The 12,606-nt window shown below is 49.4% G+C and overlaps 1 protein-coding gene across 1 annotated transcript; it reads right to left on the bottom strand.

Annotated features, from left to right (window-relative positions):
• Positions 1–2,957: 2,957 nt before the first annotated feature.
• Positions 2,958–12,382, bottom strand: gdf10b (growth differentiation factor 10b). Its single transcript, XM_076266521.1, has 3 exons — positions 11,646–12,382; positions 9,831–10,804; positions 2,958–4,732 (listed from the first exon to the last, which is right to left on the bottom strand). The coding sequence occupies exons 1-3, from the start codon at positions 11,896–11,898 to the stop codon at positions 4,541–4,543; spliced, it is 1,419 nt and encodes a 472-aa protein (XP_076122636.1). The 5' UTR covers positions 11,899–12,382; the 3' UTR covers positions 2,958–4,540.
• Between the last annotated feature and the right edge of the window lie 224 nt (positions 12,383–12,606).

Genomic DNA, 12,606 nt, shown 5'->3' with positions numbered 1-12,606 from the left:
TGTCATGCAATGTTGGGGCATGACACCTTGACGATCGCATTCCTCAATATATTTATCGCATAACCCTGGCGAAACACAAAAAATTGTTTTGTTTACTCATAGCAACGTTGCTATGCTTCGCTGGTTTAACGTGATGAGAACGGTGCAAACTTAACTGATGGGATGAGATCTAACTATGAAATGATTTAAGCATAGCCTACAGCAAAGTACTGTAAAATATGTAATTTTAATATAGCCCAAAATGATCGGCTATTAAAGAAAAGTTAGACAAGGCTTTCTGCCCTACCAAAATGTATGGTCACCGCACGCTACTGTAGCCTAACAGTCGGATAACTTTAGACATCAACATAGGGAGCGGGACGGGATTCGGGAGTCTTTCTCTCGGGATTTTGCGGGACAGAATTTTTTTGGGGGGGCTGTCACGTGATCGGGATATGACGGGAGTATTTGTGCGGGCTCGGGATGGGACGGGAGTGAAAATTGCTTCCCGTGTCACCCTCTAACACGCACACACACACACACACACACACAGTCCACTGTGCAGTCCACTATACACTACTACGAGGCCATCGGAATGCACACACACACACACACACACAGTTCACCTTGCAGTCCACTATACACTACTACGAGGCCATCGGAATGCACACAGACACACACACTTGGCCGCATTCTAAGAATCTTGTCTATTTGTGTCTTCATTAGCAGGAGTCACACACACACTCGGCCTCTATTTACTGCATAGGCACACACACACTTGGCCTCTATTTACTGCATGGAGTCACACACACTTGGCCTCTATTTACTGCATAGGCACACACACACTTGGCCTCTATTTACTGCATGGAGTCACACACACGTCACACACACTTGGCCTCTATTTACTGCATGGAGTCACACACACACTTGGCCGCATTCTAAGAATCTTGTCTATTTGTGTCTTCATTAGCAGGAGTCACACACACTTGGCCTCTATTTACTGCATGGAGTCACACACACTTGGCCTCTATTTACTGCATGGAGTCACACACACTTGGCCTCTATTTACTGCATAGGCACACACACACTTGGCCTCTATTTACTGCATGGAGTCACACACACGTCACACACACTTGGCCTCTATTTACTGCATGGAGTCACACTTGGCCTCTATTTACTGCATGGGAAATCAGTTCTTTCTGAATCTCTGTGAAGGAGCGTCAAGGAGTTCACAGGGAAGGTGAAAGAGTGTATGTTCAGTGTGGAAGAGGAGGAGAGAGAGAGAGGAGGAGGAGAGAGAGAGAGGAGGAGTAAGGGAGAGAGAGAGAGAGGAGGAGAGAGAGGAGGAGTAAGGGAGAGAGAGAGAGGAGGAGTAAGGGAGGAGGAGAGAGAGGAGGAGTAAGGGAGAGAGAGAGAGGAGGAGAGAGAGAGAGAGGTGGAGGAGGAGAGAGAGGAGGAGTAAGGGAGAGAGAGAGAGGTGGAGTAAGGGAGGAGGAGGAGAGAGAGGAGGAGTAAGGGAGAGAGAGAGAGGAGGAGTAAGGGAGGAGGAGGAGGAGAGAGAGGAGTAAGGGAGAGAGAGAGAGGAGGAGAGAGAGAGAGGAGGAGTAAGGATATGTGGATATGTAGATGTGGATATGTAGATGTATGCTTGTTGTATATATGTGTATATGTATGTATTATTAGGGAATGGGAGCTGTTGGGTTGGAGTTGGGGGTGGGGGAAGGGGGCTGTATGTGAGTGAATGTGTATGTTGTACTGTACTGTACTGTAGTATCTTGTCCTTGTACCTTTGTCTTTGTCCAGTCCTACCGAGGACCCTCTCGAAAATGAGATGCCACATCTCAAGAGGCATTCCTCTTTAAATAAATAAATACAAAATAAATAAGGGAGAGAGAGAGAGGAGTGGGAGAGAGAGAGGAGGAGGGAGAGAGAGAGGAGTGGGAGAGAGAGGAGGAGTAAGGGAGAGAGAGAGAGGAGTGGGAGAGAGAGGAGGAGTAAGGGAGAGAGAGGAGGAGTAAGGGAGAGAGAGAGGAGGGAGAGAGAGGAGTGGGAGAGAGAGGAGGAGTAAGGGAGAGAGAGGAGGAGTAAGGGAGAGAGAGAGAGGAGTGGGAGAGAGAGGAGGAGTAAGGGAGAGAGAGAGAAACTGAGAGAAAACACATAGTGGACAAAGAGCAGAAATCTAAACATAGTCTCAAATTTTTTTTGTTTTTCTTCTTCTTATAATTTTTTTTATTAAATTAATATTCTTTTTATTATAATTTATTTATTACTATTATTTAATCAACATTGTTTTGTTTATCTTATATATTTATGTACTGAATTTGTATACATGCTTTGACAACACAAGCACACTTAGCACTCTTGTCATGTCAATAAAGCTTATTTGAATTTGAATTTGAGAGAGAGGAGAGAGAGGAGGAGTAAGAGAGAGAGAGAGGAGGAGAAGAGAGAGAGAGAGGAGGAGGAGGAGAAGAGAGAGAGGAGGAGTAAGGAAGAGAGAGAGGAGGAGGAGGAGAAGAGAGAGAGGAGGAGTAAGGAAGAGAGAGAGAGGAGGAGAAGAGAGAGAGAGAGGAGGAGTAAGGAAGAGAGAGAGGAGGAGTAAGGGAGAGAGAGAGGAGGAGGAGGAGAAGAGAGAGAGGAGGAGGAGGAGAAGAGAGAGGAGGAGTAAGAGAGGAGGAGGAGAAGAGAGAGAGGAGGAGTAAGGGAGATAGAGAGAGGAGGAGTAAGGGAGAGAGAGAGAGGAGGAGAGAGAGAGGAGGAGGAGGAGGAGGAGGAGAAGAGAGAGGAGTAAGAGAGAGACATACACTCACACAACATGACATTCTTCTATTCACACACACACACACACACACACACACACACACACGCATGTACGCACACAATCTTTCTACATACACCATCACTTACATGACATGACATTCCTCTACACACACACTCACGCAACATGATGTCTTTAGTAAGTTATTTATTGTGTCATTACTGAACTAACAAACTAAAAGCAAACAAACAAAAGTGGAGAAGAGAGGAGAGGTCCACCTGCTCAGACAGCCTGAGGGAGAGGACAGGCCAGGTGACCAGTGCAACAGTTCACGGGTTAAAGTCTCAGTTTATAATTATCTTTTAAATATTAGAGTACCACATATCCACATATACGTATGTACGATCCAAACCGCTGCCACACGGAAACTAAAAGTATTCAAGCTAAAGAAAAAAATCTGGTACATGGTGAATACATTATACTGCATGCATATGGGTTAGGGTTATGTACACTGAATACTCATATATATATAGAAATGCATACGGGTTAGGGTTATGTACAGTACAATACTAATATATATAGAAATGCATACGGGTTAGGGTTATGTACAGTACAATACTAATATATATATAGAAATGCAGCAGAAATCATAAAACTGATTGAATAACCGAACACAGCGACTGCCCCTGTCCTCTGGCCCCAAGAGCGAAGGGTCGATGAGGAGGTGAGCTCCCGAGTGGACACATCCTCCTGCAGGCAATCCCCATCTCTTCTACCTATCGGCCAGCAGGTGGCAGCACCAGCTCGTTTTTGTGTGGCTTCCATGGCATATAGCTTTCATTAACACAACAGTGGACACTCTCTCAAACTATATAGCTTTCATTAACACAACAGTGGACACTCTCTCAAACTATATAGCTTTCATTAACACAACAGTGGACACTCTCTCAAACTATATAGCTTTCATATCACTACAGTGGACACTCTCTCAAACTATATAGCTTTCATATCACTACAGTGGACACTCTCTCAAACTATATAGCTTTCATATTACTGTAACAGTGGACACTCTCTCACAAACTAACTAGCAGGTGCACTCCACGGAGTTAGTTTAGTTACAGATCATTTATTTACAAAAATACTTCTGCCAGGAAAATATGTCTATGACTTGATATCCACACGTACATATGTGGGCTCCACCTCTGGGTGTGTGTGTGTGTGTGTGAAGAGAAGCTAGTCAGCACGGACTACACAGTTCCGATCCCGTAGTGTCCAAACTCTCTGTGGATCATCCCTCTGGTCAGCAGAAAAAGAGTCAATCTGAAGCTTAACACTGCACAGTGTGTGTGTGTGTGTGTGTGTGTCTCTGCATGTGAGGTGGAGTCAATCTGAAGCTTAACAAAGTGACTGAAAACAAGTTCAGTAGCTCAGTAGCTCAGTAGCTCCTCCATATTCTGTCTGTGTGAGAAGGACTGACGTTCTTTTCTCATTAGCTTGAGCAGGTGTGTGTGTGTGTGTGTGTGTGTGAGACAGATTGCTTGTCCCTTTGTCATGAACTTGAGTGGGTTCTGCTGGTTCTGCGGTGAGTTCTGCTGGTGCTGCGGTGAGTTCTGCTGGTTCTGCGGTGAGTTCTGCTGGTGCTGCGGTGAATTCTGCCAGTTCTGACGTGACTTCTGTCTGTTCTGTGAGTTCTGCAGTGAGTTCCGTCTGTTCTGGGGTAAGTTCCATCTGTTCTGTGGTGAGTTCTGTCAGTTCTGCTGAGAGTTCTATTTGTTTTGCAGTTCTCCGGTCTGGTTCTGCAGCTCACCGACAGGCGCAGGTCTCCACAGACATCCCTGGGTAAACCTTCAGAACCAGGTTCCGCTCTGGATCCAAGTAGAGCACCGGTAGCGAGCTCATCTTATCCGGAACGCAGCAAGGTTCTGGAATACCAGGAATGATTCCAACGGCACGGACGATGCTCTGGATGGTGGCGTGATTGGAGGGGCGGACCACCTGATGGGAGAGGGGGGGGCAGTTAGTGAGGGAGCAATTACACCAGGAAAACAAACAAACAACCCAAACACACATACCACACACATAACACACACACACACACACACCACACACACATACCACACACATAACACACACACACACACACACACACCTCTACTCTCTCACTCGTCTGTTCTTCTAGTCTGAGCTCTCTTCTTCTCTTAGATAGATAGATAGATACTTTATTGATCCCTTGGGGAAATCTTCTTTAAGTCTAAAGATATACACTTACTTTAAATAAACGTAACATCACAGCTCCAACGCCTCCAGCACTAATAAGGCATTACACACAAACAAACAGGTCACTACGTTTGTAACTAACCTCTCTCATCTTCTCAGAGAAGACTCAGAGAAGGTGAAATAGTTTGACTGTTTAAGAATATCAAATGTTGTAAGATACCTGAACACCAGAGGACCCATTTGATTTTTATTTCCCCTCATTCATCCACCTACATCCAGAGCCTGTTAGCCTGTAAGCCTGTTGGACTGTTAGCCTGTAGGCCTGTTGGCCTGTAAGCCTGTTGGACTGTTAGACTGTTAGCCTGTAAGCCTGTTAGCCAGTTAGCCTGTTGGACTGTAAGCCTGTTGGACTGTTAGCCTGTTGGCCTGTTAGCCTGTAACCCTGTTGGTCTGTTAGCCTGTAGGCCTGTTGGCCTGTAAACCTGTTGGACTGTTAGCCTGTAAGCCTGTTAGCCTGTTGGCCTGTTGGACTGTTAGCCTGTAGGCCTGTTAGCCTGTTGGCCTGTAAGCCTGTTGGACTGTTAGCCTGTATGCCTGTTGGACTGTTAGCCTGTTGGCCTGTTATCCTGTAAGCCTGTAACCCTGTTGGCCTGTAAGCCTGTTAGCCTGTTAGCCTGTAGGCCTGTTAGCCTGTTAGCCTGTAAGCCTGTTGGCCTGTTAGCCTGTAACCCTGTTGGCCTGTTAGTCATGGCTGGTGACTGTGGCTCTATAACACAGCGGCTATGAGCTCAACTGTCGTCTGTCATCACATGTATGTGTGTGTGTGTGTGTGAGTGCGTGTGTGTGTGCGTGTGTTTGTGTGTGCATGTATGTGTGAGTGTATGTGTGTGTGCGTTTCTGCGTATGCATGAGCTGAGCCATCATCACCCGTCACGTGGGCTACTTCCAGGAACACACATGGACTTCCAGAGCTGTGAGTTTGCTATCATTCATACACACACACACACACACACACACACACTACCAATGTGTTCAAACTGTTGGGTCTCCCATGCCTTTCCCATAATAGGCAGAGCTGTGAATACTGGAATGAAATGGCACTCTGATTGCATGTGCTTCAGAAATTGAGGTATAATTCTTATCTAACACATCAGGGCGGGCACATACACACACACACACACACACACACACACACACACACACACACACACACACACACACAAACACACACACACACACATTTGGATCAATAAAGTATATCTATCTATCTATCTATCTATCTATCTATCTACATGCACACACACACACACACACACACAGGCCAATGTTCTCTGAGGTGCTACAGTAGGTGGGGTACTGCTCATGTGGACCAAGGCCTGACTAAAAGACGCACACTCCCATCCTTGTCTAGTTCCACTATTAGGCCACTTTCTAGCCACAACACACACACACACACATGCCACAACACTTTGGCTTTTTCTTCCACAATGCTTTAGTCAATACACGCCAAGAGCACCAACTATTAATGGACGTATTGAGCAAGAGCACCTACGAATCCAACTATGCAACATGCTAACTGCTAACATGCCCTCACCCAGGTCCACTCAGACCTGTTTCCTGATGCTAACGGCTAAACTGCTAACATGCCCTCACCCAGGTCCACTCAGGCCTGGTTCCTGATAATAACTGCTAACATGCTAACTGCTAACATGCCCTCACCCAGGTCCACTCAGACCTGGTTCCTGATGCTAACGGCTAAACTGCTAACATGCCCTCACCCAGGTCCACTCAGGCCTGGTTCCTGATAATAACTGCTAACATGCTAACTACTAACATGCTCTTACCCAGGATCACTCAGACCTGGTTCCTGATGCTAACAGCTAACATGCTCTCACCCAGGACCACTCAGACCTGGTTCCTGATTCTAATTGCTAACATGCTCTCACCCAGGTCCAGTCAGACCTGGTTCCTGATGCTAATTGCTAACATGCTCTCACCCAGGTCCAGTCAGACCTGGTTCCTGATGCTGGACGATATATATTGCGATAGACATGTAATCATGTAATCGATATCAATAAAAAATATGTTCGATAGAACATTTGATAATTAGATAGAGATATATAGATAAAAAGATAGATAGATACTTTATTGATCCCCAAGGGGAAATTCAAGAATTAAAAGCAACACACACCTCCCGCCATATGTTAAAATAGCTAGTATGTGCAACTCCAGAGTAGGCTATAGAAGTAGGCCTGCCTTAACACAGACTCTCATTGAGTCCTTGCCCCATGTACTCTCTCTCTCTCTCTCTCTCTCTCTCCCTCTCAACAGACGCGTCCCTCCTCAGCATGCACATTTAATCCAAACATTCACAATCGTGCAAGACGCTAAATTGCTATTAAATCTGGTTAGCATCATTAGCACGCTGCACGGATTTGTTCAAAACTGTTGCATTCAAGTTGACTGATAAGTTCTTATCATCTCAATCCCGATGTAAATGGAAACGTATTTTCCAAGACTCAAATGGGCCTGTCTCAAGGAGAAAAAGTATTCATTTGAAACTTAAACACACATGGGGAAACTGAACAGTCCAACTAGTAGACTATGATAAACTAGCCAGTTAACATACTGTAACGTCGGCGCAAAAAGACAGTGTTCGCGTTCTCCCGCGCAGGGGATCCTGGGATACGAGAGCGAACATTTGGGGGGTTTATGTCGTTATTCTCCTTAGTTTTGTGTGTAATGTTAGCGTCTTTATTGTAACATGTTTCCCTTTTAGTTCTCCCTCGTGTGTGATCCTTTTTGTGTGGGAGGCTGCGTCCTCCCCTGTATGTGTAGTGTGTGTGCGTGCTTGACCTGCCCTGTTTGCATTGTGTTCTGTGTCTTGGTCTTGGTCTTGGTCTATCTGTGTCCCGGCTCTCGTTCCCAGTGAATAAACCTTTTGATTGGACAACTGTGTCGTTCGCTATCAAATCGTTACATTGGTGTCAGAAGCGACTTTCGAACATGGCCTCCACTCAGCGGGAGCAGCTGGGAGCGGGAGACCTCATCACTGGGTGGAGGCCCACGCAAGAGGATGCAGAGAGAGCCCTTGTAAGGGCTACTAAAAAGCTCGGGGCCTTCTATCGCTACTGCCGACGGAGGAGAGGAGCTTTCGGTTGGAGCTGCCTGCGGCCATGGGAGAAGTTCTTGCCGGAAGGGGAGCCTGAAGAAGCGTTCGCGGAGAGGACGGCGATGGCCTGGGCGCTGACTCCACGGCGAGCCGCGACGCGTGAGCAGAGAGGGAGTGCGGCGAGGAAGAGGTTCCTAGACGATGGACGGTTGGCGGAGCCGCTGAGGGCAGCGAACTCACGACGGTGGGGCAGCTTCGACGGAAGGGCCCTCTAGTGTGTGACTGTTTTGGTGTGTGCTTTAACTTTTGGGTGCGTGTGAGGGGCACCGTGCAGTGCTAGGCGCTAGTTCTAGTTGGCCTGTTGGCCGGCGCCTTTTAAAAAAAAAAAAAAAAAAAAAAAAAAAAAAAAAAAAGTTCGTTGTGTGGAGTTTGATAGCATGGCCATCTCGGGGGGTCAAGCCTTCGTCGCGACCACGACGGAGTGGAGCGGGCCGGGAGCAGAGCAGGACAACGGAGCGAGGCAGCAACGGTTGTCCGGCTGCAGCGGAACCGGAGCCTGTCTGTCCTGGTCGGTGAATCAACGGAGCGGAGCGACGGAGGTGCAGCGACAGTTGACCCGTGAGTTCCGGTGCTTGGTACAGTGTCGACGGTTGTAAGGCCACCTAGGGCCCCGTCTGGAGAGGAGGAGTGCCGTGGTGACACGCCGCGGAAAGGGCAGCCTGAGGGCGGCTGCTGAGAGGGAGCTGGTGACGAGCGGGTCGGCCACGTGGCTGCTAGCACGCCCGAACTGGACTGCTAGCAGCGTGGCGCCCCGTTGAGTGAGCTCCTGCGGCGCGTGCACCCCACGTGAGTTGGCGGAACTGTCGCACTGGACTGAGTGGCGGGCGACGCGCGCCGACGCTAGCATGTGGCTACCTCGTGGTCGTTGCCGAGGACGGCAACGGCTTGTTGGGGGAGCTATGTAGCGTCGGCGCATAAAGACTGTGTTAGCGTTCTCCACCGAAAGGCATGCTGGGACTCGAGGGTGAACAATCGGGGGGTTTATGTCTGTATTTCTCCTTAGTTATAAGTGTAAAGTTAGCGTCTTTAGTGTGACATGTTTCCCTTTTAGTTCTCCCTCGTGTGTGATCCTTTTTGTGTGGGAGGCTGCGTCCTCCCCTGTATGTGTAGTGTGTGTGCGTGCTTGACCTGCCCTGTTTGCATTGTGTTCTGTGTCTTGGTCTTGGTCTTGGTCTATCTGTGTCCCGGCTCTCGTTCCCAGTGAATAAACCTTTTGATTGGACAACTGTGTCGTTCGCTATCAAATCGTTACAATACTTTGTTTACAATATTTCCAGGCTTCAATATAATTGCTGGTTTTCATTCAGACTTTTGTGCTCATTTATTTATTTGAGTGTTTTTCATGGTTGTGTTAATATTTCTTTTCCCTGTTTGCTTTGATTGCTAACTGAGGTGATGAAAATCAGTAAGGTTAAGTCTAAAATAAAAGTGTTTACATTTTTTTCCCCTCTGGTCCTTATTTGAAATAGGTTTAAAGAAATCAATAATTATCGCTATTGACTGATATGAAACACTAATATGGTGATACAGTTTTCAGCCGTATTGCCCATCCCTGTGTGAGCCTGCTTTTCTCTGGCTGCCTATTAACACTTTCCTACTGAGTCTGCAGACGAGACCCAGACGAGCGTTCTAATGCTCAGAGAGCCCTGTGTTCTGTAGTGTGTTCCGCATTAGAACAGTGAGGTGTGTGGGATGTTCTCTCACCTTGGGGATGGGGAAGCGGCAGGTCCCGGCGCAGTAGAACGCCTCGAAGGCCTTGGGGGCGAGCACCCAGTCGCTCCAGCCGATGTCGGCGAAGTCCACCCTGAGGTAGCGGCGGGAGCAGGCGCGCGACTCGGTCCACTGCCTCCGCCGGGCCTTCTTCATGGTGCGCTCGTCGAACCGCAGCTCCCGCGCCCCCCCCACGCCCCCCCGGGGACCCACCTCTCCGCCTGCGCGTGTGTGTGGCGACTCCGGGCCGAGGGGTGGTGTGTGTGAGTGTGTGTGTGGCGTGTGTGGAGGGGGCGGTTTGGCCTTGAGAGGGAAGTAGGTGTTTTCCCAGAGTTCCCTGCTCTTGGGTTCCGTGTGGTGGACGTCGGGCAGCAGGTTGTTCTGCAGGTGTTCCACGGCGGCGCGTCTGGGCCGGTGGTGAGTGTGCGGGTCATCGGCGTTGCCGGGGAACGGGCCGTAACGCTGCAGGGTGGCGGCGACGCTATTGGGCTCGCCGATGGTCCGGTCGTCGGTGTACACCACCAGATACGGCGGCTCAGGCCCCGCCCCCGACTCCGCCCCCAGGGTCCGGTCCGCTCGGCGCTGCTGGAGCTGGCGTCCGGCGGCAGCGTCCGTCTGGAACTCGGCGGTCAGCAGCACGTGTCCGGCGGCGTGGGCCTGCGTGACGGGGGCGGAGACGTTGCGCTGCAGCCAGCCGCCGCGGCGGTGAGGGTGGGACGGCAGCGGGAGCGACGCGAGGCGGACGCCGGGGGTCAGCGGGACGGACGCTCCTCCTCCCCTCAGCACCAGCCGCCCGGGAGACGAGGCCGCCGCCGGACGACACGACGGGCCGTGCGGGCGACGACAGCTCCAGGGCCTGGGCTGCGAGTGCAGCGGCTCCAGGAAGTGCAGCGTTGCTGCGACAACGACCTCTGACTCTGGGATGGAGGTCAGGTTAAACTGGAACAAGAGCCTGTTGTTGGAGGACACTGGAGGAGGCAAAACGGTTAAAATACTGTTATGTGGAAATCTGCTTTTACGAGACAAAAACAAAATGCCCTCGCAGACAAACTGTTCCTCATAATGTTGCTGTAGAACTTGACGGTAAAATGACGGTAATTTCAATTTTATAAAACAATGAAATTGCCTGCAACCCCATAAAACGATCTTGTAAACAACACATTTTTTGCATTCTCAATTACACACACACCGCGTGCGGGTGTTTTACGAGTGGGTCTATTAAAAGACAAACACGGCTCCTGAATCTGCGCGAGGCATATGGAAATGTTTAAGAGAAGCCCCTCGCGCCCCCAAGTGCCGTTACACTGAGGGATGTTGTCTCGCGCATTGGAAACTTTACAAACCGAGCGTCTCTGGTAAACGACTAGCATGAAACCGACTTTGTACGCAGAACATTTCTATCTCCAGAAAGCCTAGTTGAGACACTTTTGTCAACTTTGTTATGGACTTATGCACTCCTCCGTAGGGTGCACGACAGCTACACAACGTAGAATTTTTGGGGTGTACGTGTCGGTCGCTTTGGTCTGGTCAACAGCCACACACACACACACACACATACATCTTGATAACTGGCAGACTGAAACAGCATATGCACGTGCCCATGGTGTATTATTTCCCGATTTTGGCTCTCGCTGCCAGGCTGTTTGAGCGTAGGCTACTTTCCATCTACGACCGAACTCAAGTCTGACTGAAACCACCCCACATCTGTTGCGTGCGCTACTCTGCTGCCCCGTAGGCTACAATGTTTGTGTTAAAGTAGATGATGGTGTAATAACGGCACACGCAGACCCGTCACAGCGGACCACTCACCCGAGAGAGCTCTGAAGCTCCTCACGGTATTCCCGTCCCGTTCGCTGGGCTCCTTGGTATATTTGTCATAGGTTTTGTACATATTTATGGTGACCACATCCTGCGCGTCCCTTTCAAACGCGGCGCGGTCCAAGGCGCGTTCACTGGGTGACCCGTGTGTCTCTCCGGGCGGCGTCGACGAGTCCACCAACGCGCCTGTACGGGTTCCGAGATAGAGAAGCAGATGCAACGCGCACAGGTATGAAACCGCCATGGTCTAGTATCCCATCAACAGCTGGAGAGAAAGTCGCGCGTAACCGGTGTCGACTCTTTCTGGGAGAGAAGCGTGGGGTGCGTGTCCGATGGGCAACTCCCGCCGCTATGACAGCAGCGCTGTGCACGGCTCTATCTGGCGTCCCTCCCGCGCTGTAGGTCTCGCGGCGTATACACTTGTCTCCACATACAGCCGGCGAACGCGGAGCTCAAGCGGATGACAGATGGTGACGCTCTCGGCCTTCAGCCAACTGGATCCGAGACGTGAATCCGCTCAGCGACTCCAAAGCTTGAAAAATATATGCCGCGCGCACTCTTTTCCAGACGGTTTTACCGCTTTTTCCCGTGAGGACGTTAGGCTATTCAAAATGTTTAGCAACAGAAACGGCACCAGTCTTCAAAATACATGTTCAACTACTTGCTTTTCTGATTACTTGCTGTCCTCATAGTCAGTTTGATATCTGCGCTACATATTGTCCAACTCTGGGTTCGTTTTCAGAGTGAAAGTCCACAGATCGCCTCCGCGACGCATCTATGATTTACAGGCGTCAGGTTAATATTGGCGGAGTGTTTCTCGCCGCAGGTTACGCGCCTCACATGTGGGAATGTTTATGAAAATGAGTGACTTCTTCCCCCTCCCCCACAGACACTCCTGGGCCTGTAAACATGATGTGTGTGTGTGTGTGTGTGTGTGTGTTAGTGAGAGAGA

Source organism: Alosa pseudoharengus, unplaced genomic scaffold (assembly GCF_046254945.1).
Source record: "Alosa pseudoharengus isolate Yale_2024_CS ecotype anadromous, Long Island Sound unplaced genomic scaffold, YU_APseudo_1.1 YU_APseudo_1.1_scf_4, whole genome shotgun sequence".
In the NCBI taxonomy this organism is placed as follows: Eukaryota; Metazoa; Chordata; class Actinopteri; order Clupeiformes; family Clupeidae; genus Alosa; species Alosa pseudoharengus.
The sequence above is the reverse complement of the archived record's forward strand: the minus strand, read 5'-3'. Positions and strand labels throughout refer to the sequence as shown.